At 45.7% G+C, this 27317-nt stretch overlaps 1 protein-coding gene across 1 annotated transcript; it reads right to left on the reverse strand.

Annotated features, from left to right (window-relative positions):
• Nucleotides 1–6992: 6992 nt before the first annotated feature.
• On the reverse strand, nucleotides 6993–26158 carry BFSP2 (beaded filament structural protein 2; the record flags this gene model as incomplete). The annotated part of the gene is made up of 7 exons (XM_084260104.1): nucleotides 6993–7084; nucleotides 8111–8331; nucleotides 8803–8934; nucleotides 13388–13549; nucleotides 15547–15703; nucleotides 17182–17264; nucleotides 25703–26158. 7 exons carry the CDS (start codon nucleotides 26156–26158, stop codon nucleotides 7081–7083), a joined length of 1215 nt encoding a protein of 404 aa, XP_084116230.1. The 3' UTR covers nucleotides 6993–7080.
• Between the last annotated feature and the right edge of the window lie 1159 nt (nucleotides 26159–27317).

A 27317-nucleotide genomic window follows, 5' to 3' on the forward strand; every position in this document is an offset into this window, starting at 1 on the left:
CCCGAAAGGAGGGAGGAGGAGGAGGAGGCGGCCCGCCGCGGGGCTGGGCTGGGAGGAAACGGGGCGGAGCCTTCCGGCTATGCCCACCCGCGCGCATGCGCCGCGGCGCCCCGGCCAATGAGCGCCCGGGAAGGAAGTGCCTTACCGGCCAGTCACAAGTCTCTAGGGGCACGCCGCTTGGCGTCACGACGTGAGAATGCGTGGGGCGGGGAGGTGGTGGCGTGGCTAAGGATTGGCCGGCCGGGTGGGGGGAGGTATTCAGTGGGGGGGGGGGGTGTCTGTTGAGCGGGGCGGCGCATGCGCACCGAGGCCAGCTGGCGGCGCGGGGCGGGGCTGGCGCGTGGAGCATCCCGGCGCGTGGCCGGCATCCCCCACTTCCGCTGAGGAGGGGCCGGTGGGACCCGGCCGTTGTCCAGGCCGCGCTGGGCAGGGCGGAGGGCCGTGCTGTGGCCAGTCGAGCCTTCTCGGGAGATCGCAGGCTCTTTCCCTCGTCGGGAGCAGGATTTTCCGGTCGGAGCCCGCCGCGGAGTGCCGCGGCGGCTGCTTCCGAGGAGGCCGGGAGGGCTTCTGGAGCGGGCCCCGCCTTTCAGCCGGTTCTACCGGCTCGGGGGGCCGCTCGGCCTGCCAGGCGGCGGCACGTCTGGTGTCCCGCTCCCCGCCTCTGAGGTGAAGCGCCGCTCACCCGTGGTGTGGCCTGAGGTGGCCAGGGCCTGGCACTTGCGCTGTCAGTGTGAGGGGCGCAGGGAAGCGGTTGAGCTTTCATCCCGCAAGCGGTGCGGTTAAGTAAGACGCGAAACGCTGCTCTGCCTGGGATGCCAGGCTGTATTGACCTGTGCTTCCTAGCCGCGTTCCTGGCTCGTAGCCAGTATCTGCTGGAAAACCAGCCTCGCAGCGAGTGTTGCCAGTAGCTTTGGGTACTGCAGTGACCTTTAGCTCTGGAAATAAATGCAGGTGCTTAATAAAGGTCACCGCGGCTTCAAAATGCATTGTCCAGTGTTTTGGGGCAGGATGCTGGAAACCAGCCTCAGTCATAAATAATTACACAAAACTTTGCTTCTCGTGGCTGACTCTGTTGTCATCTGTCAGGAGGAGAGAGATGTTCCTACCGCCAAGGTGTGAGCCCAAATGAGAATTACTACCTGTCAAATAAGCGTTGGTTAATATTATATTAACATAAAAGTAAGCACTGTCATACTCATTCAACATTGTTTTACACTTTGTGATGCTTTCTCTTGAAATCATTACATATGTGTTTGTATATATTAATGTGTAAGTGGAAAGTTTCTCTGAACTTCAGAGTGTTGCTTTAATTTGTGTCCATTAAAATACTTTTACTTCGGGTTTTCCATCCGTAATTCTTGGCTTGCTTGGAAAAACGGGGGAGGTGCTACTGTCATACTGCGGAAAGGTTAAATACTCGGTGTCTTTGTGAAGCGTTCTGTAGCTGCCACTAGCTGAGTCACCGTAGTCAAGTGCTCTGTGTTTGGGAGATTGGTTACAGTCTTCTTTTTGTCTCTGCCCTGCTGCGTTCTCCCTGTGTTTCTGCATTACCTTTGACATTCTGCGTGCTTGCAGCATCCAATCCCGCACAGAGCAGGCCCTGAGAATGACAAATTGCAAGTATGACAGTTCATCTGCTAATACCAAGAGTCATCAGTGTCATCAGTGACGCTTTCTATTTTCTGAATAGGAATCATTACTGAAGTAGATGGCAAATTTGGTAACTGGGTCTAGTTCTCTGTGCTTCCTTGGTGCACCTGGGCTGCCCTTCTACTCCTGCTGTCCCCTTCAGTTGGCAGAAGGTCATGGGGAAGATGTGACACAGGCAGCTGAACATGGAAGAGTGACGTTCCTTTTGCTGAAGCGCTGCTGTCCCTTGCACTTGTACCCTGTTACTACCCAGGAAGCTGGCGTACCTTCCCTTCTCTCTGCACCATGCCATGACTCGCAGGCTCAGCACTGCATGCAACTAAGCAGACAAATTGTATCCCTCAGCTTTTGTGGTAGACAAAGTAAGAAGAGCCACTAAGCACAGTGCTCTGTCTGATTCTGAGCTATGGCTTTTGTTTGTTTTTTTTTTTTCTTTTATTTTTTTAATTTCAGCAGCTGGTAAAATACTTGCATTGCATTATTAGGGATAACCCCCACCATTTGGCTGAAGAATGCAAACCTGATGCCTTTTTGCTGCTTTCAGCGTCTGCGTCACTTGTCCCTCCCAAGCACGGTGCTGTAAGGCTGGAGCGACCAACTCTGGATTAGAAACTCAATACCTGTCAGGAGCAGAGTAGCAAGAAACACTTCAGCTGTTAAATCTGGAGCAGACTTAGTGGAAACCATGGAAAATAGCAGCAACGTTTTAGGCCTTGGAAGGCTTAGATCCTCATTTCAAGACGTGTCTGTTGGCCCTTTAAAGGAAGCATTAGTTATGCAGCTATGCTGGGGTTTGCCTCCTTCCTCTAGCTTTATTTTTCTGTTGAATTGTGGAAACTGTTGATTCACAGCATTTGTAGTTCTGCATGTGAGTGCTTTGCGTTAGCTTTTCTGGCTTAAGATTGTTGCTGCGTAAAATGTTCGATGTAGGGAAAAAAGGTCAGTATTCCTGGGGTTTTTTCTTCTTCTTTTCCTCTGTCAAATTCATTGGTCCTCAGTATTTGCACAGAGGACGTTTGGGTGAAGAATGTCTCACGGGCACGGACTGGCAGAAGTAATGCTTGTCATGCAAGGAGTATATATCCAGAATGCCACGTTGCTGTGACGGGAGCATGAGCTCAGCAGGCAGCTTTCTGCTGCACTGTGTATCACTGACCTTTGCGACCCAGCTTTGGTGAGGCACTGGGCTCTGAATGTCTGTCTTCAGGTACAGATTTACCCGGAGGACTTGGCGGACTTTGACTCTTTTTTCCCCCACCCCCCCCACGTTAGCAGTGCCTGTCACCCTCTCCTCTCTATCCTGTAGCCGTGAGTCGTCTTGTCACGATGCTGTTCCCTGTGCATCTTGGCACGTTTTATAAGGATTGAGGAAAGAAGCACTACTGCATGTAGGGGAAGTGATGCAGCAGCTGCTATTCGTGTGAGGAAACTGAAGAAAGAAAAGCCAAGAGGGTTGTGGGTGATGCAGGAGTTACGAGCAGGCTTCCTTTTCCACTCACGTGGTGTTTTGTCTTACCCTTACTTCTTCCCACCTAATGATCTCCATTCTGTGGCATGGAGGGATAGCACTGCAAACTGCTTTGACCTTTGCAGAACACAAGCAAAACACTTCATTGTGTAACTCTTCAGCAGATGCCTGCTTAAGGAAATTGGAGAAGGTGCCCTTAGGTGCAGAGTGGCTTGCAGAAGGGTTCTGGACAAGTCCTTGCCACAGCATGGGCTGTGGTTCACTTTAGGAGCTCAGCCTTCATATCAGCCAAGAGTTTGCTGTGATTTCAGACCTCTGAAGTCAGAAGGGTGAAGCGTTACCTTGCTCTTTTCTCCACCAGCAATTGTCATCAGCGGTGGCAGTGGGTTTGCTGAAGTATTCAATTTTACACGATGCCACCTTAAAAATAATCTCTTAACTGCAGAATTAGTATGATAATGCTTATGCTAAAACGCACAGTAGGACGGTAGCCTAGAGCACCAGTTTCTCATTGGTGTGGTGTGCCGCTACTCAGCGTGAAAGCTGAAAGGAAGCATGGATAGCATAGGGCTGGCACCCTCCGCTTCTCCCTAGGATGCAGGAGCGTCTGTTCACGCTGTGGCAGAGAAGAAGCTGTGCCTGGCTGAGGAGGAGGAGGAGGAGAAAGTACACATAGGGTTTGGTGGTACGGCTCATTCGACCTGGTAGCTAGCTACTGCCAAGGGCGTGGCCCAGCTTTACAGCCCTGACTGGTCTCTCTCCCCCTCCCATCCCTGTGCTGGTACATGTCTGACCCTGCTGTGGTCTGATTTGGGGAGCTGAGTGTTGTGAAAGTTTCCCTGTGTTTTGCAGGGCTTCGTTTTCTGCCGATTTTGGTTCCTGAACTGTCTCTTGAGATGTCAGCTAGGCATTGGTGCTTACACAAGGCAGTGTGATGGGAACGCAGAGAAAGGGGAGGGGGGATAGGAATGTCCTTTTACGCATCTGCTGGCTGTTAAATTGTATTGTCTGCACCCTCTGACTGTATCCTGAGTCTTCCTAACAGGAAATGCTACAGATCCCTGTGTGGAAGTAAAGCTGTGTTAGATACAGCAGTAGGAGGCAATGAAATCTGTGTTCTGGCTTTTGTTTTCTTAGGGAAAACCAGTTGGAAACGTGCTCACGTGTATTTAATACAGCAACCGCTAGACTGGAGGATAAATATAGACACAAATCAGTTTATGTGCCGTGGCACTGACAGATAGTTGTGAAAGCCTTTAGCCTTTCACGTTCTCAATTTCCCATCTCCCTGGGATGGCAAGGCCTGCTAATGCTTAGGCAGTGTTCAGGCTGTTGAGGCGTGCTGGAGGGCTGCATGGCCGGGCACAGAGCTAGCAGCAATCTGCCTAACAATAGAGAGAGTTTTCTTCAAAAGAGCGTTAACACTTTATATAAAAACTCTCTGGTTTAGAAGGGCCAAATGTGCCCCATCTGACTTGTGACTGTTCACAAAAATAATCTTTTCAGTGGCTTTTGGTATTTACTAGGGATAGAGGGAAAAGCTGCTGTGAATTCATTATTTAGGCTTAGATGCTTCATCTGGTTCCAGCCACTTCCCCATATACTGGATTTCTTTTGTGATATTGCAAGAAACAATTTCCCATCCAATGAATAAAAATCTTGGCAGGAATCTAATTTAATTTTTATACAATATGCTGGATCATTTGAACCTATCATACAAGTTTTGTTGGAGTAACATAGAAGAAATGAAAAAAAATCCTTCATTTCAAATCACAGTATGGTCGTAGCCTCCTAATTTCACAGGGTTATCTCTGTCAGTGACATTTATAAAGAGCAGTTTCACAGCAGGATAGCCAGCAGTGTCTTTTCATAACTGAAGCATCGCTGGAGAACAGCAAAGCGAACTGGTGACACCAGACTCTGTATTTTTTTATGCTATAGGATTAATTTGATGCCTTTTAGAAGCCGCTGTCTATAATTACAGGCTGCATGAGACAAAAAGAAAACCTGAAAAACTATCGGAGGGCTGTTAGGAAGAAATACAAGGCTAATGTGTGAATTCCCTCCTCTTTCTCAAATCACAGAGAAACTGCTCACCCTCATGTGGCAGGAATGAGGGTGAGGTTGTGTTTCACTATTGTCAAAGAGGGACCATTCCTAGACAGCAGCTGGTTAACAACAAGCTGAGGGTCTGTGCCATTGCATCTCTTGTACCACCCACCATTTGTGTGTTTTCTCTCATCATCACTATTTCTGATGGAATCTCAGCTCGTTAAGTTCTGCACTGAAATGTAAGAAGGTATCGTTGCTACTCAGGACCTACATTCTGTAAGAGAAATGGGAGTATGGCATCATTTGCTTGCCTTTTTCTGGTGGTGGTTGGTTGTCTGATCTCCTCATCCAGGTTTTTTGATTAAAAATCCTCCAGGTGGTACGTGCCAAATGGTCTTTTCCCAGAGAACACAGGTGGCACCTGCCAAATGGTCTTTACCCAGAGAACAAATGAAGAATTGTCAGGTAGCTGTGTTGGGAAGTATTTTCTATGTGTGAGGGAACATGCAAGGAAAGGCATGACATCACCTGTGTGCTGATTCCTTTTATTCACTGGTGGGTCAGGTATAGTGGATTTGGAGTGTATTTGGTATTAGTTGTTAAAAGCCAAGTGGCTCCGTTAGCTAATATTTCAATTAAAGATCAAAGTATCTTCAGACTGCATCTCATATATGTTTTATGCCATTACATTCACCAGTATATGCCACTTCTCTGTATTCATTGAGGCCATTTAATGAGCTGTGCTGTCACCCTGTGTAACTGTCTGTATTGTGAAGTCCTGATCCAACAGCGTGTGAACGTCTGGCTTCACTCCTGGGCAGGGACCTGTGAAGGAAAGCCAGCTCTCTGCCCAAGGTTTTGTGCCACAGGTGCCCAGGTCCAGTATGTTTCTCTGGCAGTGCAGATCCATCTTGGCATTTTGCTTGACCAATGCAAATTCAGTACAATGAGGATCACATTTTAAAATATCTTGAGGATCAAAGTTCAAAATATAAAAGAAAGAAATGAAAGATGGCAGATCTTTTTCATGAGTGATTACCACCCAAATAAGAGAAACTACCTAGGCTCAGCCACACGTTGGTGCTATGTGGCTGCCTGCTCAAAAGAAATTTGGCCAACATGCCTAAAGGGACTTTGATATCACAAAAGAGCCAAGTATATAAAAAACAAATATAAAAAATCGATCAAAATATACCACACTTGCACAAACTTGACACCCTGGCCAGGACTCTCAGTGTGCAATAAAATGATGTGGCCTGGACTACAGACAGGACCGCTGCTTCTCTTCTGCACCATCAGCTTTGGCAGAAGTTTAGTCTAGAGTTAAAACATGTTTATTAAGTGCTGCTGGGATGCTCACATTAATGATTTATGTTGGCTCACGTATTGCAGAATCAATCACACCGAGTTCATAGCGCCCTTTAACTGCTTCAGTATCATTGAATTGAATTTCCCACTAGTGAGCTCATGGTCTTGTGGCACAGCAGAGCAATGGCCATTTTCACCTGGATGTTCTGTGCACAGTGCAGGGGTAGTTCAATCTTCATACATTCGTACTATAAAAACAAAGAGGTCTCTTGCTGGAAAGTGGAGGACCCGTGTTCTTAATCCAACCCCCTTCAGCTACCATGAAAAATACTGGAAGGGGAAAAAAAAGTCAAACAAAAACCCTGATATTCTTTATTTTTATTATAATTTTAACAACATGAGTAAATTGAAATCTGTAAGCAAAGCAATTACATGTGAAGGGCCTAGTAAAGTTGTTCAAGCTACAACCTACTTCGATTGTTGAATCAAACTGTATTAAGCAGGCTGCTTTGATGGGCTTTTAGCTTCCACGAACATAATTGGCAGTGATACCTTCTTTTGCTTTAATGGCAGTGGTCTTCTGTGGACTGGGAGTTTCATAATCAGCTGAAAGTACAAAACAAGACAAAAAAATTGGTCACTACTACGAATAGGAAAATTGCTGAGCCAAGTACTATCCTCAGTTCAGCTGGTGAAACTTCATCAGCTTCAGCAGGATCTATTTATAAAAAAAATTCTCCCTGACCTGAGCAGAAGAGTGAATCAAAAATCTGTGGATGAGATTCTCAGGGTTCTGTGACTAACACTGAATGAGGATTGTAAAAGAGCCCAACCAAGCAAGGCAGCCATTGTAAAGGTGCTTACTGGTTGTTCCCAGAGGGCAAATGTTACAGAGCCCAAACCATGTTTCCTCAGAAAAGGTACAGTCAGGGGGCCAGGTTCTGTCCTTGGACTTCAGGTGGGCTTGTGTGCCTAGGAAGGGAGGTGCCTGAGTATGTGGCCTGCATTGTGGGAGAAGGCAGGAAGGTATCATGCACCCAAGGCAAGAAAGAGCAACGCAGCTGCTCTGCAGTCACTAACGTAGCCTGCGGATGCTGCAGTAGTGTTTTCATCTCACATCTCAGATCTCCAGGGAAATGGTCTGTGGGGACAGGACAAGGGGCAAGGGCTTCAAGTTGGAGCACAGGAAGTTCTACACCAACATGTGGAAGAACTTTTACACAGTGAGGGTGACAGAGCACTGGGACAGGCTGCCCAGGGGGGTTGTGGAGTCTCCTTCTCTGCGATCTGTCCTAGGGAACCTGCTTTGGCAGGGGGCTTGGACTCAATCTCTGTAGGTCCCTTCCAATCCCTACGATTCTGTGAAACTCATAGACCTACTGACATATTCCTAAACCTCATCATCCCACAGCAGTGCTGGAAACCACCCACCTCCAATAAATCAGGAATCTGCATGGCTGGACTTAGGGTGTTCTTCCCCTTTGGCAACTTCTCCAAATCTCACCGCCTATCACCCAGCCTTATGAAACACAGGAACCACCCTGATCCTCCTGCTTTCAGCAACCTCATAAACCCTTCCCAGGAGAACATGTTCTCTGTCCTTGTGTCACACTCGCCTTTAAGGGCAAGTACCTGCTTTGTTCTCCATCCAGAAGGCAGTGATAGGCAGCAATGTCTTTCTCCAGCTGCTGTTTGCTGGTCAGGAGATTTTCACGATCCCGCTGCTGCTGCTCGGTTTCTACTTTGATTTCTCCCATCTCTGCCTCCAGCTTGGAAATGACAGAGCCTAGGTTCTGCAGTTCGATGTCATGCCAGTGCTTGGCATCATATAAAGAGTTCTCCAGACCCCTCTTCTGTAAGAACAGGACAACAGATGTTAAAACAGTCAGTTCTCATATGCTTTGTAGCGACTGTTAGTCAGGTTTGATTTGATTCATGTATTTGATTCATATATCTCTACTGAATGTGCTTAAATGGAGATGTAATATTTTGAGAATCCCTTTCTTTAGATACTTTGAAAAATGTGGATTATCATTACAAAAGTTGAACTACTTTGGTTGAAAGGTGCAGCTATTCTTCACCTTGTAAAGTACAACCCACCCAGCTATCTCAGTGAGACTGAGTATGAAGACACTGAAGATTGAAATTCAGGGCCAGATGGTTGTATCAGGAGCAGCCCAGCAATGTCTGGCATCTCCAGAAACAGAATCCACTGGGAAACAGGATTTATTTGCAACTCTGTGTTCCCCAGATGTGAATGTTTCCCTCAGAAGGCATGTCAGAGTCACATAGAATATACCCACTGAAAACCCAACTTAACTTACCAAGGTTCTCAGAGATTCAGTTTCTGCTTGCAGGCTCTGTATCTTGCAGGCAGTTTCGTGGAACTCGGTTCTGAGGCCCTCCACCAGCTCCTCCTCCTGGGTTCGCACAGCAGCCGTCGTTTCAGCCTGCTGCTGGGAAAAGGTTGCGACTGTCGTCACAGACTACTCAAGTGACGCTTTAGTTTACTTGCAGACCAAACTGAGAGGTAATATCTTCACAGTTTGTGGCAATTCTGACTTGAAGTTTGATTCTTGTATATTGAATCCTTCAGTTGAACGATTCTGGGTACTTAGTGTCAAAGTTATAACATTTTCCCTATAAAATGGCTTATACATGTAAGTATATATATATATATTTTTATCTATGCCAATGAAAGCTGTTCAGCATTCGTACCAGCACATTTAAAATGGCCTATAAAAAGAAAACATGGCTGTGGTTCTTCTTCTTGTAGCTATGCTAGAATATATTTTTTAAAGTTAAGTGTTTTCACTTAAGTCTGTTGGATTTCAGAAGCATTCACACCTTGATTTTTCACAGCCAGTTCTGTGAGTCAGAGAGCAAGTCACATCACAGAGGCCAGAAAAACAATTTCTGTTAATTGAATTAAGATACTCTAATGCAATTTCATGCTCTTGTTTGCTTGTGGGTTTTTATATGTGGATAGTTCAGGCTCCTTGAAAATCAGTGAAGGAAAAGGTTTCCCTGCATTTTAATGAGGTCTGGGATCAAGGTTTTCAATCCAGAGCTCTGGGCTCCCTAGCAGAAATAATTCTTCAGTCAAACCATTGTTTTCTTCTGGTGGGTGCTAAAGTTTAACTGTGCAAAATACTTCCACTCTGAAAACTCCTCCTGACCCAGTCCTGCTTTTCTGGTTACGCATTCTTGTATTTTAAATGTAAGATCAAATGAAAAATAAACCCCCCTGGCATCATGGACTACATGGTACCACCCTGTGAATCCCATGCCTTGGTCACCGTGAATGTGATAATCTCAAGTGCAAAAGGTAATTTCTAGCCTACACTCATTATCCTAAGCCTGGCATCTCTCATTCTCATTTACCCTGCTGCTGGCCCAAATGCTACCTCTAAATTCAGCTTGCCCTCACCAGAGGTGATGTTGAAACTCCTCCAGGAGTTACCTTAAGCTGTGACAGCTACCTGACGTTAGTGATGTGATTGACAGAACAGGCAGATGGAGTAGATGGAGGTGGCTGTGTAAGGCCCTAAATATGACACAGCAAGTACGCAGACACTGAATGACTTCTGAAGCTTTTGGTACGTACAAGGTGTCCCCATCCTCCTTACAGTATTGACAGCTGAGTCACCCCAAGAATCCACGTGGAGGGTACTGCTGGGCATGACACTTGACCTCATCTTTGGGGTTCCTTCTGTAGAGAAGTGCAGATATAGTCTTTGTGCTCTCTTCACTAGGCAATTCCTGTTTTCAGGGGAACTTTGCTCTTCCTGTTCCTGAAATGCTCCACAAGGGAAATCCTATGTCAAATTGTGGGGCCCACAAACGACTGGATTAATGGAAGGGAAGGATGAAATCATCTTCCTATTTTTTTACCATTTTAGTGCTGGAGTTTCCTAGGAATGTGTGAATTTCAAGCACATCTGCACAGTTCTGACCCAGGCATAGTGCGAGAGTTTAGAATCTCTATGTGTATTTTTCATCGAATCAAGGTAATTAAAGGGTAATTAGGGATAGAAAACCAGCATCCAGGGTCTGATCAGCATGATATCTGCAGAAGGAAAGTGACTTTGATAAACTCCTAGGAGTTCTGGGATCATGTTAGCAAAGTAGCAAAGAAGGGAGAAAAAATTGACATAATTCATAAGATTTTTCTCAACCCTTTCATGAGATCTAGCATAGGGGATGACAGGGGAAGCTCTGTAATTTTGTGCTCAGGGCAGAGCATTGCCATGGATCGACAGCTGGCCCAGAGAAAGGGCATGAAGAGGAAGATAAAAGTCTAGTTCCATTATGCCAGAAGTTTAACAGCTTGATGCCTCAAGGTTTACTGCCTTGGGGATGAATCATGAGCTAAACGGATTTACGGATGGCAGACAGCAACAAACATTAGTAATGAGTAGTGGTGGGTGCGTGGAATCAAACAACATGAATGAACAGCACCACATCATTAAGTAAAGCCCGGTTTGGGGTGGGGGAAATACTAAGCAGTTTACCTGCCTTACAGGGGTTTAAAGCACTTGTGTCAATTCTGGGAAAGGTTTTGAGCATTATGGACATAAAAGTGTAGAGCTCAAACCAATGGATGGGAGATTTGAGGTTACTTACTCATCTAAAGAAACCCCATGTGACTCTGAGTATAAATTAGTATGCTTTGGTGCCTGAATACCTGTGAAAACTCTAGCCAAGACTGTAAGATTAGTCAGAAGATAAAGCAAATGAGGCAAGGGAGTTGGTCAGAAACAAAAGTGCTGCCCCAACATCTAGGTCAGTGCTAGGACATCATTATATCTTGGCCTCAACTGGTCACAGCTATCACGAAGAGTGGGTGCAGAGAAAGGAAATTAAAGCATCAGCGACCAAGGAAAACTCACAAAGAGAGACTGAAGAAAACAGTAATGAAGAGCAGAGGAGGGAACTGTGATGTCATCTCCTCTGATGTTGGAAGAGAGCAGGGACAGTTTTTTCACAGTGTGGATAACCAAATGGTGCCACTTAGCCACATAAGATGACATAAATCCACAAGTCCCTTTTGAAAAAAGGGCTGGACATAATTAGCAGAACTCTTGTTGCCTGTATAAATATTAATAATCTGAACAGATCTGTTTGAGAAAAAAGACTGTATAAGACAAAAACCAGCACCATCTGCATTTAATGAGAGGTATATTTGGGGACAACCCCCCCCCTCCCTAGAATGTCGTACCAGAACCTACTCTGAACTGAAACTTACTTCTCCAGAAATCTGTGATATTTTGATTCTTCCTCCCATAAAACAACAAAAAAAATCAAACCAAAGGAGGAAAAAAAAATATGAACTAGGAAGAGCTTAAACTGAGATGGTTAAGTAGGAATAGGATAGGTAATGCCTGGATATTGGCATTTCTCTGCAGTGTCTGGTGTTGGCCACAGTCAAAGACACGACAGTGGGATCCAGTCAGCTGGCAGTTTTCTCCCCACATGAGCTCTTCTGCAGCTGAGACACCAGGTATTGAAGGGATGAAAGAAAAGGGAAGAAAGATGTGAGGGTGTGTTTGCACAGGAGGAGGAGAGACAGGAACAAGCAAGGCAGGAAAGTGTGGGCACTGAGGGATTTGGTGCAGTCAGATTAATGCTTGTTTTGCTGAAACCCATCAGTGGGCCAGGAACAGGTATTTGGAAAAATCTTAGGAAGCTACCGAGGATGCTCTGGCTTTTCAGGGCTGCATATGCTTTGTGTGGAGGCACTCTCTGGGCTCATGTATTTTTTTACTGTGTCACTGAGTTCCTATGTGCTCTACAAGCGGAAAATCAGGCCCCTGTGGACTAACCTTATGAAAACTTTGCTTAGTGAAAGTCTGGCCTTCTCACAAACTTGATGGGATCTCTGAGATAAACTCTCCTGTTCCCCTTCTTGTACATTCCCTAGCACCTTTGGTATCCCTGCTGTCATGGATTATTTTTCTTCTTTGTTTTGTAAATAAACACCTACCCAGGGCTTGCATATATCTTTGCAAACAGATTTTTTGCTTTTCTCCTTACTTTTTGGCTTCACGGTCCTTTACTCTCCTAGCAGTTCTGTACCATGAAATGGCTGTGTGTGTGTTTGCCCACGTGTCCGTGTTTTTGCTAAATATTTCTGTAGCACAGGTGTAGGTGTGATTGGTGTGCCATGATCTGCTGTAATAGCCTACTCAGAGTGAGAAGACTTCTAAAATATAGGGCCGTGCACTGAAGTTAATGCTTCAGCTGGGCAAAAATACGTATTTCAGCCAGCCCTTCTGGAAAATGAGTGATCCTTCATGGCAGGGGAAAAGCTGCATACAAAGGCTGTTTCAGACTCAGCATCAGGAGGGCAGAGGACTTTTAAAGGGAATGGCTGTTACCAGTTTTCAATTCTAAGACCCGTTTTTCCCACCACCGCCAAAGGAAACAATTTCAAGGAGAAACCCACAGGGAGTCAATAGCTGTATAATTAGCGTAGAGCAATGGATTCTGCCCTTTTGGTTTAGAGACCCATGTAAATTGTTCAGTGGAGGGATGGCCCTAGTAAAAGGGTAATGACTGTGGCTTATCTGACACAGAAAGTATCAACTGATTAAGTTTGTTTTCCTCAGCCATCGTTTCAGAGCCCTTAGAAGTCACCCACAGATACCTGTGATATCAGCAGGGTCACTTCCACCTCTGCTTAACTCTTGGCATCCCAAGGAAGTCACTGATATTTATGAGTGTATTTTCCAATGGACTCAGACCAAAATCCTTTAGATTTTTACACTCTTTTTTGTTTAACATCCCCCCCGTCCCTCCCCCCCCCCCCCCCCCCCCCCCAAACACTCAGCCCTTAAAGTTACTGCAGAGTATTAGACAGACTTTGTGTTGGCTTTGAATCCCTTAATGTTGGAATGGGTTACTTACCTTGGTACGGAGCAGGGCACCTGTCTCAGCACGGTTCTTTTCAATGTCTCTCTCCCAGTGGATTCTGATTTTTTCCAGTATGTCATCCAGGCCACTTCCCAGGGGAACATCAAGTTCTTCCAGCTGAGATCCAGCAAGCTGTTTGTATAACACCTTCACATCCTTGAACAAAAATAACAGACATAAAAGAAAGTAAACTGGACAATTGAATGGTAGCTTCAGAGAGGCTCAAGGAAGAGCATCCTGTTCTTCCTTTGCATACAAGTGCTCCAAAAACACGTCAGCAGGAGAGAGTAATTGTGTCTAGAGTTCCATGCTTAAAGGTACGACATCAGTTGCACACTGTGGTCAGGAACATAAGAATAAATGAGATTTGCACATGCATCTGAACCACCTGGCACTGCAGTCCTTTTACATCAATCCGTGTATGCATGCTATGGGCATAAGCAAAAAATGATGTGACAGCGCCTGGGAATTCTGTTTGCAGGCAGCAGCTCCTGACAGTGACAGTACTGGGAAAAAAAGGACGGGCAAATATATGTGAATTGTGAACCTGCAAGAAGGAAAGCCTCAAAATGTGCCCACAAAAGCACCAGAAGGACCTGAAATGGACTTCCTAGTGTGAGCACTGGAGGAAATAAAGGTTTGAATTAGTTCAGGAAACTCTTTGGGACTTTATTGTGCCAAAGCTCAGCTGGAGTAATTGTAATAGCTGCTTCCAGTCTTTATTCTGTGACTTCCAACCCTGGAGGTGTTCAAGGCCACATTGGATGGGGCCCTGAGCAACCTGATCTAGATCATGCCTGGAGGTTGGTGTCCCTGCCTGTGTCAGGGAGTTGGAATTCTAAGACCCTTGGGGTCCCTTCTAACCCTCACTATTCTATGATTCTATGATTCTCTTGAGCAGCTTCCCCTGGTGCCACTGCTGTGGGAAAACAAGGTCTGTGCTGGGGTGGTTCTGGGAATGCTCAGATACACCCAACGGCTAAAGACAGGAGCATCCTACCACCCCACAAGGGCTCCTTGCTGGCTGAGTGCAGAGCGAGAGGAGCTGTTGGAAAGCTGTTCTTCTTGTTATGCCATATATATATGTATATAAATGGACAGAGAACAGCATCAGAGATGACTGTGCTGGTTTCACAGCAATCATTGTGATAGACAGAAGTCTAAAGAGGATAGCATGTATTTCTATCAGTTGTCCGTTTTCCCTCTTGTCTAAAATGACTTCTGTCTTTCTTGTGCCGTGCAGTGGGGCTTCTACAAAATGCCAGCCTTGGGATTAGACTCCTGAGAGTAGGGAGGGGATGAAGCAATCTCATCTTGGCAACCCAAGTCTCCCTGTTCCTGCCAATGTTGCAGAAATCCTGTGGTTGGAGGAATAACCTGCGAGGCAGGATAACGCCTTGTTTCTGGGAGACATCATGGTTTGAGCTCTCTCTTTTGCTTTTGAAGCATCATCACAATTTCTTGCCACCCCTATTGTGGAATTAGCAGTAGCTCTGTGTCTGAGCCCCCAGTAAAGGTGCTGATTTAGGTCTGATCCTGAAACCCCTGCCAAAAGGAGTAAACCACCTTCATGCAAATAGTGCTGGTGAATGCAGTAAGTGGGACACCAGTGCAAAACTGGGTGATAATGGGCTCCCCTTCCAGCTGCCTGCCCCTGTGACTTGCTTCGGCGGTGCGGTGCTCAGGAGAGACTCGGTTTTGGGAACCAAGCAGCTTGCTAAGCCAAACAGGAGTCTTTCAGGGGAGCCCAGTCAATGCTCAGTGTTAGTGCAGCAGGACCAGAGCTTGTTCCCTGCACAGGCATTTTTCTCCTTATGTCTCTCTAAACCAGTTGCCATGCAGAGCTGTCCACATATGTGACTGTGCAACCCCGTGTGGTGTCTGGCAAGAAATGGAGCGATGACACCTTTTCCACGTCATATTTATCAGATGAGAAAGAGTAAAAACTTAAATATAAGCAATTTGATCATGCCTCAGAGGTTAGTGCTTTCAGTTAACAGCAAAGAGAGAAATAGAAGCAGTTTTGAGGACAATCTCCCCCACGCAGACATGGTAAGTGGAGCTTTTTAGTGCTTGTTTTGCACTAGATGAATGATACCAACCAGATGAAAGAGGCACACATTGGCTTTGCAGTGTCCCGAGTCTCGACTTACTTCTTCATGATTCTTTGACAGCAAAGTCAGTTCTTCTTTCATGCTCTCTATCTGACTCTCCAGATCCATTTTAGTCAAATTAGCATCATCAATCACTTTATATAGGGAATTAATTTCATCTTCCACTGCCTTTCTGAATGGCTGCTCATTTTCATACCTGTGAAGAAAAAAAAAAACAAACAAAAAAAACCCCCAAACCTTAACACAGCACAGTTCAGCCAGAAAAACCGGCATTATTTTTTTTTTTTCAAATGACACCATTGTGCTAATTAGCTTATGTGTCCCAAACAGAGGCAAAGAAACACAGAAGATATGCTTTGCTCTCACCTTGTCTCGCTATACTTGGGTTTTACTGCCTGAAGTACCCTGTCATTAACTCAGTGTGTAATAAAACAGGCCTAGTTAGAGGTGTGTGCTGTGGTGGTGATCAACCTGATCAGACTCCTGAACAAGCACAGAGAGCCATGTGGTCTTTTGCTAGGTCTGCTGTTTATGTGCTTTGGGAACCAATGACTATGGGTGGCTTTTTCTCCGTTTGCTTGGCTGCAAAATGAGAATAATTGCTCAGACATCTTCAGGAAGACTTTTCAGAGCCACACTTATAGAAAACAGGTGTGCATCGAGCATTATTTTTACTAACGGACACGCTGAGGCAAAGTCTGGTCTGTGTTCCAGGGTCCCAGCCCATTTTTAAGACCAAATCCCAGTAGTATCAAAATTAAGAGGAAATGTGAGTGGCTGGTTTGCCAGCTATATGAGTGTAGCTTGCTAGGCATCAGGCCAGAAAATGAGTATCTTGGAGTTGTGCTTTTCTGAAATAAAAGATACACCTAAAAACACGATGAACACACTTTTTGATACAATTAAATGAAAGAGTAACAGAAAGGGAAGTTTAAGGGATGATAAAAAAAATGTAGGAAATAAAACCCAATTAGTTTGAAATACTGTTTGTGTGTCAGATCTTGCAAAAAAAGCTATTGGCTAATGAACAAGTCCAGTGTGATTAAAAGCTAGAAGGATCACACCTCCTGTGTAAAATTTAAAGAGCTGCATGCACTCATTGCGCATTGTAGGCTTTGCAAACAATGACATTAATAAAAGGTAGTTTGCCAATACTTAAGGTCTTCTTTTACTATTCATTTCCCTCAGTAAAGACAAGGGAAATCAGTGCAGCCCATTTCTGTTTTCTTATCTAGTATTTCCACACTGACATTTGTAGTGGTCTAGTTTTTGCTTTTCAACTGCTGCAGCAGAATGATTGCTACTTCCAAACCCATTTGTGTGGTACTGAAAATGAAAACTAAAATCATTCAGAAGTTGGCCTTTATCAAGTGCCAGTCCAAGTTTGAATGAATACTGTAACGAATCTCAGTGAGAGATCAACATCTCCATAGCAAAGAATAGCCAAAGTAATTTTGCTAGTGCACATATTTGTTACTATAAATCTTCAGAATCATCCAAAATAATGCTAGCATCATCATTATTTTGCTGTTAGGAAATCCATCCTGAGTAAGGTGGTTGAATACTCACCTTAAAAGAACAAGCCCATTCTACTCACTAAGTGTTACTCCCCTACTCCTTTGCCAAGGCAAAGTTTCAAAGAAAATGGCCAGATAGGTGCCACCACAAGCCTACCTGTCCTTAAAATCTTCAGCACAGGCTTGAATGTTCTCAGTGTGCAGCATAAGACGAGCATTTTCAAGGACTGCTTCACCCACCTAGAAGAAAGAGACAACAGAGCTCAAGCAGTGAAGGGCTACATGCTCTGTACATGTGTCTTAAGCAGATGTATAGCTTTGATTCCTAAAACAATCCTTCAGCCTAGAGCTGTTCAAGGGACTCATTCCATGTAAAGTAATCTATTGATTTTGTACATAGAAATTCCCTCTTTTTTTTTTCACCCTGCAAGTAGGCTGTAGTGTGTCATCCAACTGTTCACTGCTCTTAAGCGTTCATCTTCCTGTGGAAACACATTTATTCTGATCATCAGCTGACCACAAGGGGCAACATTCGTTACAGTGTGCAAGGTACATTCATCAATTAAGTCCCACTTATATTTTCTAGGTAGGGCTTAAGTAGCACTTATGTGGTTCCTATTCTACTTCCCATATCAGCAGGGTGTCCTCTTCAGGGAGCCAAGGAATACTTGCTGCTCATCCCACCTGCCAGCCGTCCTAAGCTCCCAGATCATTGTTTTTCTTCTCTGCTGGGATCCTGCAAGCTCTTGCGATGGATATGAGACCTGAAAAGCTGTCAGTCTTCAAAGATTATTACACTGAATGTGAAATGCTTCGGAAAGATTGTGCAAATAAGACTCTGGTATCACTGCTATGGCTCTGGGGGGTATCTTTAATGTCCACGAGGCACTTGAGGGGTAAACAAACTTGAAAGGCTTGTGACATAGCAGCTTGTTGTGATTCAAGAAGGTTATATAAAATGGTAAAAAGGTTAAAAAAAAATGACCACTGCCTGCCCTGGAGTCACATGTGCACTGAACTATGGAAGTGACCAAAGATGTGCTGGATTTGGTACCAGGATTAGAGTTATTTCTGCAAATAAAAGTCATGGGGCTCCTGCAATCCCATGGTCCATTGTGTTGCTCTGGAGGAGCTAAACTGAACATCTCTGGACTTTTTCAGGGGACACCTATGGACATTTGCAATTGAAACTAAACCACCACACGAATAAGAACAGCTTTTTTAAGCAGGCCAGGAGAGGTCTTGAAGCAGAAATCTTTCTTTAGATAATTAAGTCTGCAACTAATTTAGATTGCAAATCTGCTGAAGCACTCTACGCCTCTGAGGTGAAAGAGGCCATGCAATGTGGAGACATCAAACCTATGTCCAGGCAAGTTATCTCAAGTACTGCAAGTTGCATCATTGCCTTAATATGGTCCCACCTGCTCTTTGGCCTACTGCTTGGTGATAGGGTGGAGGTGGACATGCAAGGCTGAAGCATTTCTACATGGTAATTAACATTCACTCTCGCAAAAAGTGGCTTACTGCTCCAAAAAGTCTTACAAATGCTTAGACAAACAAATATGAAATATGTGAAGGTGTCTGGTAAGGAGGCATCTGGAAGAATAACTTATTCTCCACATTGAGAAGTCCATAATGGATCATGAAGTTAAAAGCATGCTACATCTTTTAAATCTGAGAAAGTGTGAGAGTTAAAAAAGTGCTTTGCATACTTCTCACCTGCTGTTAGAAACAGAAAAGGAAGGTGGCTGGAAGCCTGGGACTGGAGCTCCATCCCTGCCAGCTCCTGCTCAGCTCAGCTTCCAAAGGAAACAGAACTCATGCCATTGCATGGGTGGCCAATTTTTCTTTAATAACTGTGGGATTTCTTGGCCAATACCAACTGATAGGATAGAGGGGTAAGCCATCTCAGGGACACGTGGTTCCAACACGTTTCACAAAAATAGCATCTAGACAGAGGAGAGAGGTCCTGCGAATGCTGCCACTGAACAAAAAAGCCCCAGTTTAGGCATGAGAAAATCCGAGAGTGCAGCTAGTGCACAGGAGCCAGAGATGTTACAGAAGCTGCAGGGGATGTCACAGAGATGGTATCTGACAGCACACCTGCCAGCCCCACCATGCAGCACATGAGTACAGCAGACCCTTATGTGCTCTCTTGCACACAGAACTGGGTCATCTTCACCTTTTTTCCCCTTTGTTCATTTTCTCTGCTTTTTGGCAACCCCACTTTGCCTAACTTCCCAGCCCCCAGTTTGTCCCTTCTGCAGCATTTCAGAGTGGCTGGGCAGAGCTACAATTTTGGGACCATGCTACTCTGCCATTTTTGTGTTCCTTTGCACCAAGGGACCTGAGTTTCTCTTGAAAGACAGAGAAATAACCTTTACTTTTCACAGGGCAGCAGCATGGAGGCAGTTTTTTTGATACAAGTTCTGAATTTTTTGTTGTTTTCTTGTTATTTTTTCCCCCTCTTTCCTTTTTGCCTGCAGAAATTATTTTGTCTTTGTGCCACCTATATGGATTTTCAGAGCAGCTGTGATTTTTTTTTTCCTGACTCAAATCAGGGAGCAGAAGCGCTGCCCCACGATTTGCCCTGTCCTGTCACAAGAAGCCCGCTTGCCTTTGGCAATGAGCTCCTATGGTTACAATGGCTGACTTAAAGTCTGATGAAAATGGCTGTCTTTGAGGGAATTGGGAACATCCCATGAGCAAAAGTAACATTAAAGGCTGTGAGTTGCACAGTGCCACTCAGAAGTGTGTTAAAGGCTAAGTTTAAGAGGCTGAATTCTGTGTAAAGTGGCTTTTAGGCTGCATCGAAAGTCAAAGCAGGGAGCAGCTGGTGATTTTCCATTGCCTGGATTTCTGCCACTATGCAGAACAAAACTGGGTTTAAAAGTGTTTTTGAGTAGTAATCTTGTGGATTTATTGAAGCATTTGAGATGGCTTCTTACCAGAAGTGGATGTCTCTACCGGAGCCCTGCTACTGTACAGCAGGCCTCGGTTCATCCCTGACTCCCATATTCACAGGCCGACAGCTAAAGCCAAATCTTTGGTAAGAAATTGCAAGGCTTTCCAAAACTGCACACAAACCTGGCCCATGCTGCGTAAGTAAAAACGTTATAAACCCCTCTAATGTCTGGATTACTTCAGGGATGAGCGTTGTAGCGGGAGCCAGCCGGCAGTAGCCTTTCGCCCTCCTGGAAATGAGCCGTTCATGCTTCAAATCCAGCGGTGAACCTGAAGGATAATTAATTACATGGTAGCTTTTATGTAGAAACCAGGTTTCCTGAGAAATTGTCCCTGGTCTGTGTTAGCCGTGAAAGCCCTTTTCTAGGCTTGAGAAGGAGAGATGTGAGACTTCCACCTAGTGGAAGTCTTTTGTTTGGTTTAATTCTCCCAATGTAATCAACAGCTGGATGCAAACACGCAGCATTGGTGAGACAGATTCACAGCCACTTCGCTGACACATGGACTAAAAGGGATGATGCAGCAGTTTAGGAAACAGCCTTCTTTGTATCCATAAGGAATGAGAGGGCTCGTGGTGCTGCAAGGACTTGGATATTGCCTCCTCCACTTGTAAAGCAGAGGACAAGACCGTCCTGCTTCTCAGGGCTTCTGGGAGGCTTAATTCACTGATGCTCATGTGACATTTATACAGCCAAGATGGGATTTGTTATCAAAATGCAAATATTATTACTAATAATAGCTCCTTTAAGTCACGCATTGACTTTCAAGACTCGCCTGTGTCACGCACACACACCTTTTTAGGATGGGGTTTTTTTAGCTCTGGAATTAACACTGAATATTTGTAGTATGAAACAGCTGTAAAGCATCAATAATTTTTTTTAATTTTTCTGTGATTTTATGGGCATGAAAACACAGTTTTAATTTTTAGCAAAAAAAAAAAAAATCTTATCAAAATCTGCATTGACATACAGGCCCATTTTCTGGGTTATGATTGGCAACAAGGAAAACCAGCTGCTCCAAGGATGTGTGTGTGCAGATTCCAGCCTTGATAAAAAGGGATGTGGTACAGACACTTATGGGGAGAACTTAATCCTGGCAGCTGGCAACTTTCGACTTTTTAATAGAGATCTGACCAAGTTTGGAATTGCAAGATTTACTATGCCTTTCACATCCTTGGCTATGCATTATCAATAGTTTTGTATACTTTTGCTGTTCTTACAAATGCCTAATCGTTTTCTGAATGCTGCTGAATTTGTGGCCTTAGGTGTGGCCTGTGAAATGAATGTCATGGTTTAATTATTCATGTAACGGAAAATTATCCGGCTTTTAAGTTTACTTGAGTTAAAGGAAATGATGCCTCTGTAAGGAAAGATCAGAAGATGCTCATCTAGTACACTGAAAGAAAATGTTATAGGACAAGAGGGAATGGGTTCAAGTTGTGCCAGCTTGGATACTAAGAAAAATTTCTTCATTGGAAGAGTGGTGGAGCACTGGAACAGCTGCCCAGGGAGGTGGTGGAGTCGCTGTCCCTGGAGCTGTCAAAAAATGGGTAGATGAGACGCTTCGGGAGATGGTTTAGTGGTTACGGTGGTGAAAGGCTGATGGTTGGACTTGATGATCAGATGTCTTTGCCAACTTTGATGATTCTATGATTCTATATCAGCCCTTTGCCTCCCACGCATTGTAATTCACAGCTCAATCAGGCTAAAATGATGCAAGCCAGTGCCTGCTGCTCAGATGCCAAGCAGTAAACTGGTAATGCTTTCGGTCACGCTTTCCGTGTCAAACCCCTTCTCAGAGCCAAAGGCAGGAGGAGTGGTGTTTGTTGATCGCCTTGGGAAAGGTAATACCCAGGGAGAAGCTGGGAGGATTGACAAGTCCTTTGCTGATTCCTGCCACATTCAAGAAAATATGACTACATTTATACATCTAATATTTAATAAGTAAATAGCACTGCATCAAAAAAACGGCTGGTTCTCGAAGCAGGAGGCACCTCCTAAAGAAATGATACATAAAAGCTGTGAAGTTGCTGAAGCACCAGGAGAGAACCTCACCCCTCCACCTCACAGCTGCGTGAGAAGGTAGTGCAAGGTTACGCTGCTGGAGGTGGCTGAGTGGCTATAACTAAAACCAGTACATTGCCATCCTCTACATGGTGGTTGACTGAGCTCCATGCCATTTTTTGGGACTTTGTTGTGCCCTTAGATCAGTGGCAGAACACCGTTCCACTGGTTTACAGACACTGGGGTTGTGCTGGAGTGCGCTGCGGGTAATACTTAGTCTCTCTCCCGGCCCCGCAGCAAATAAATTCCTTTGTGTAAGTCCCAGTGCAGCAAATCCTCAGGCTGTCAGTCCTATATATTCTCCAGGCTTAATATTAACACTGAGTAAATGCTGGCAGTAAGGGCAGGAGCAAATAAAGGTATCCCAGTGATCTCTCAAAACGCTCCCCATCACGTGCAGGAGTCATGGCAGTGATAAAATTGGTCCAGGACCTTGATTCCTTGTTCTGCTTCTGTGTTTGCTCCTGTGATCCGAATCTGTGCTATGTGACATCTTGGAAACAAAATAAATGGCCGTGCCTCCTGTGCAGCTGTAATTGAACGGTCACAGAGGCTGAGCGGCGCCCTCTTCCCTGCAAACTCACTGAGATTATTTCAAGCATCCACTTTTCCCAGGTGCAGCCCCGCTGCATGGGAAAGATTTGCTGTTACAACCAACCTCCTGTTCTGCAGGAGACACACATTTGTGTGGAGAGAGAATTTTCCACAAGAAGACCAGGATGAAGCCTGGAAAAAGGAGTATGCCTGGGGTAAAATCTGATGAATTTGTATTGCTGTCACATAAATTCCTCTCTGCAAGGTTTTCTCATTTCCCTTGTTTCTTGCAAAAAATCCTCCCACTTTATGCCTGTCCCAATTAGTGTGTCTCCACCTGATCCCTGGGTGGATAATTAATGCTGTGAGCTGGATAGTGGCTTCCCCTCATTCAGCTCCTCTTCATGATCCCCTGCTACAGCAATAGCTCTGATGACTGAAGTAAAACATGAACTTTTTTTTCCCCTCCTGGACCCTCCAATTGGACACTCTGAGTCACTTGTTGCCACATTTTTGCCCAAAGCACTGTGTTTGGGAGAAATGTTGTTGTTCTGCTGGGAGGACAACTACCTGAAATCCTGAAATATGGGATGCTGGAGCACATCCCAGGAAAGGCAGGAGGGAAATGAGACCTTGGTCCCCTGCGGTCTCTTCTACTGAAGAGTTAAGCCCATCACATTTCTGATGTTGGGACCAGGAGAGTCCTACGTGGCCATATCCTTGTCTGCCCACTAGCAGTGCAAGAGGAAGGTGCTACTGGCTAGAACTCCACCCCCTCACACCCCCACATTGTGTATTTCTACCCCAAAACTTTCTCAGCTGCTTCATGCGAACGGCACTGAGGGGTTTTACAGCTGCTGGGCATCCATCCTGGTTGAGCACACAGTACTGGCCAGGAATCAGAATGAATCTTCAGATTTGCGGGAGGGTATGTGGCATTAAGGCGAATGTGGACATCTACACACAAAAAAAATCTAAATATATTTACAAAATTTACATCTAGAAATGTATCTGCCAGGTATCTCTCCTTTCTGTTGCACCTTGCTCCTTGGACACCTTTTAGTCCTCTGACTGGGATGTGCCCTGGCAGGGAGGTACTGGCTTCACACGACTGCGGCCATTTCTGTGGCAGCTGGTTTTGGTGTCAACACGTGTGACACTTTAGGTGTTGATGCTGGGATACTTCTGTCAGTTAGCCCCATGATAACTGAGCTAATTGGTGTTTGGGCTGGATGAGGTCCTACTTCATCTTCCAAAAAGTGAAGAAATCTATTAGTCAGAATGATACGTGACAGCTCAGGTTACATCTGAGGAAGTCAAAACACACCAAGAGGTGCCTCTTTTATTACATGAAGTAATTTGGAAAACTTTGTGTATTCCCTAATGTGTATTAATGGATAAAGAGATAAGGATGATGCTAATCTTTTGCTCTTATTTTCTATGAGACTTGCAAATGCTGTTACTGCAGAGCTTTATTTGATATTGGAAGAGCCCGATATTCAAGCTAGACTTCCTTATGAGCTGCTCTTATTTACCTATAAGAAAGGGAGTTAGAGGCGAGGTGACAGGATGGCAATACAAAGAAAGGTGAAAAGGAAAGCAATTTGGATGAAAAATCCTTCGATGAGTAGGTTCACCTGCACTGCAATGTTTGGGTTTCACATAGGGAAAAAACAAACCTTTTCTCCTCAAGTACTTAGGGTTCTACTTTTTTGGTTGCAACCATAAACCCTGGTATGTTTTACAGGTGAGGTCTACAACTGAAAAATGGGACACACTCATCTGGGAAACAAGGGACGGTGGCTGCAACGTGCCCAGCTACCTCACAGTCCTGCAGTGAGATGGTAGGTTTGGTTTGAGGGTATGGCGTTTTGTAAGCACCCCAGATTCAGAGCATCCCTTGCCTTCAGCAGCTAGGTACTTCAGGAAGCTTTCAGGATAAGTGGCATCAACACTGTTTACAAATGTAAAGAGAACAACTTCAAAAATGGGTGCTTAACTGGCCATTCTGCTGACACCATCCACATGCACCAGCTCATGCTTCCATGTTCAGGGTTTGGACAACATTTGTAGCATTCTGTGTGAAGACCTGCCTTAAAATGCAGTGCACTGTCAAAAAGCACCCTCTTTCCTATGCCACAGTAGAACTCTGGCCAGTCCAAGGTAAAACAAAGTGTCCCATGGAACTTGAAGTTGTTTTTCAGGCTTTCTGAAGACCCACTGGCGGCATATTCTGTGTGTGCACAAGCGCTGCTGGGAAGAGATGTGCAAGATGCTGGGCTCCAGCTCTTTTGGGTCTTGTCCGCTCCCGCTGGGTGGGAGTCAAGAATCTGGTACTTGTGAGGTACACTGAGACCTTGGGGGACAGAGCCCCATGTTTGCTGCAAGTGGGACATCAACCTGCAAAGTCTTATTGGTCTTATTGGTCAGCAAAAGGAACTGTTTCTTATCCATGAGGTCAGCACAAACATCATTTTGCAACCTCCCCGCAATAAACACTTTCCTGGAAAACCTGCAGCTTGCGCAGTACAGAAAAGGTAGGACCAAGGGATGGTGGGGTGGCGACAAGGGGGAGGAAAGGAGTCACTCATTTGTAGCTGTGTAATTATTATTTTTAAATAAATAGAGCTTTTGAAAACGTGGTTAAGCAGACAAGGGAATAAAGTACAAATCTGAATCGCTAATTAACAACAACAACAAAAAATCGTGCTTGTAATGATATCATGTTGAGGGATAAACTAATTCAGTCCTAGCAGTTTTGTTTTAATAATTTTGATGCTCAGTGCAATAACCACAGCTAGGAAAAAAAAATAAGAAAAAAACCCACCCATTTTAATCAGCCCAGATTATGGCGCCTTGGGGTGCATTTCAATCGCCCCCATGCGCAGGATGCCTGAGGCAATTCTCTTGCTTAACAGGCATTTTCCACAGCACACTGTGAAATGATAATGCTAATTATCATGAAGATAGATTTAAAGCCCTCTGTCTAGGGCACAGCGCCTTGAAATCAGGCGGCATGGCATCCATCATCAGCATCAACCCTTGCTGCTCGGGGTTGCTAATAACTCGTGAAGCTCCCCTCCTCCCCCTTGCTGCCGACAGCCCTCCGGTGCTCACCTGATGGTAAATCGCCTCCCAGTTCTCCCGCAGTGCTCCCCAGCTGCCCACGCTGGCTGCTTTCTTGTCCAGGTAGACTCTGATGTGCTCCTCTAGTTCCTGGTTGACCTGCTCGAGAGCTCGCACCTTCTCGATGTACTCCACCAAGCAGCCGTTCAGGCTCTCATAGGAGAGACCCCTGCCCTTCTCCAGCCCAGTGGTCAGGGGCACGGCGGCAGAGGAGCTGCGCAGACCCTGGAGGAAGACGCTGCTGATGCCCAGGGCTCTGCGGGACACTCGGGTGCCCAGGCTGCTCACGCCGCCGGTGGGGACGGTGCCCACATAGACGCCAGGAGGTCTCGACAGGCTCCCTCCACCCCCGACGCTCACCCGGCGGCCGGGTGGCCCCGAGCTCTCGGCTGTGGAGGAAGAAGGCTGCTGTCCCAAGAAGGACGACCGGCGCCTTGGCAAGGGCATGCTGCCACTCCAGCCTGCCGAGCGCTGCCGCTCAGCCCGGCCGCCTTGCCCCGCACTGGCGGGAGGGATGTGCCGAGCCCAGCAGGTTGGGGCTCGCGCAGGGTTTCGGCTTTGTGCGACAGCTTTCTGGAAGGGGAGCTTTGTGCTGCCCGGGAGCGCCCGTCACATTGTCCGGGCGGCCGCTGGGTCAGCAATCCCATTTCAGGGGAAATCTCCCTCCTGCTGCTGCTGCAAATGTGGCAGATGAAAAGCACAATGGTGTTTACAGGGACAGCGGGACGGGGATTCAGTACAACGTACGTGTTAAAATACCAGTGGTGTTTTCTACACCAACACCCAGATGATTTCCTACCCTTGTACCTACAGGTATCTAGACAAATATTCACACGTGTTGGCTGCTCACACCTCATGCTTATGCCAGCATCTCCTGCAGGGAGATGTTACCTGATGTCAGCAGAACCCAAAGTTTTGAGGAGTCGGCAGGGCCGTGGCTGACCAGAGCCAGCCCAGGCTGCAGGGCCTTGAATGCTCCCTTGGCCCCGCTGCGGCTCCTGGATTTCTCTGTGCTTTGGCTTCACCACTGACCAAGGCTCGTTGCCCCAGACCCAGCAGATTGTTAACTAGGGACAAGCACCTTCACATCTACTCCTGCTCTGTGGCTTTAATGTCACATTGTCAATTGTTCCTGGTCCGTTCATCAAGGGCCTGTTTCGTGCTGACCAAGTGAGGCTACTGTGAAACAAAAGAGAAAGGTGAAACAACCCCTGAGACCTGTTGAGGGGGATCAGGGAGTTTTCCCCTCCTTTTGTTGTCACCCATCTTTAGCAACTAATAATCAGGTGGATTGTTTAGAGGTTTATAAGTAGGATGAGCTCATGGTACAGTGAGCTATGTCACTGAACCGTGTTAGGTATAGTTTTTCTATACCCACACACAGGGGTGCTTCACCGCTGGGATGCCAGACTTGTTCCAGAGCAGGATTACCGTGTGCGCATCTTTGCAGGCATGTCTGCAATGTGCTGATGTTGGGCATTGTCCTAATGCGGTGGAGGTTTGCACAGGGCCATTGGCTGTGAGTCTTTGGTGAGGTGGAATACAATGAGAAATCTCTGTCTTCTGCGGGCGCCTAATCCTGGCTCACTGGGTTCGTGGCTGGAGT

Source organism: Gallinula chloropus (assembly GCF_964237585.1).
Source record: "Gallinula chloropus genome assembly, chromosome: 2".
Classification (NCBI taxonomy): domain Eukaryota; kingdom Metazoa; phylum Chordata; class Aves; order Gruiformes; family Rallidae; genus Gallinula; species Gallinula chloropus.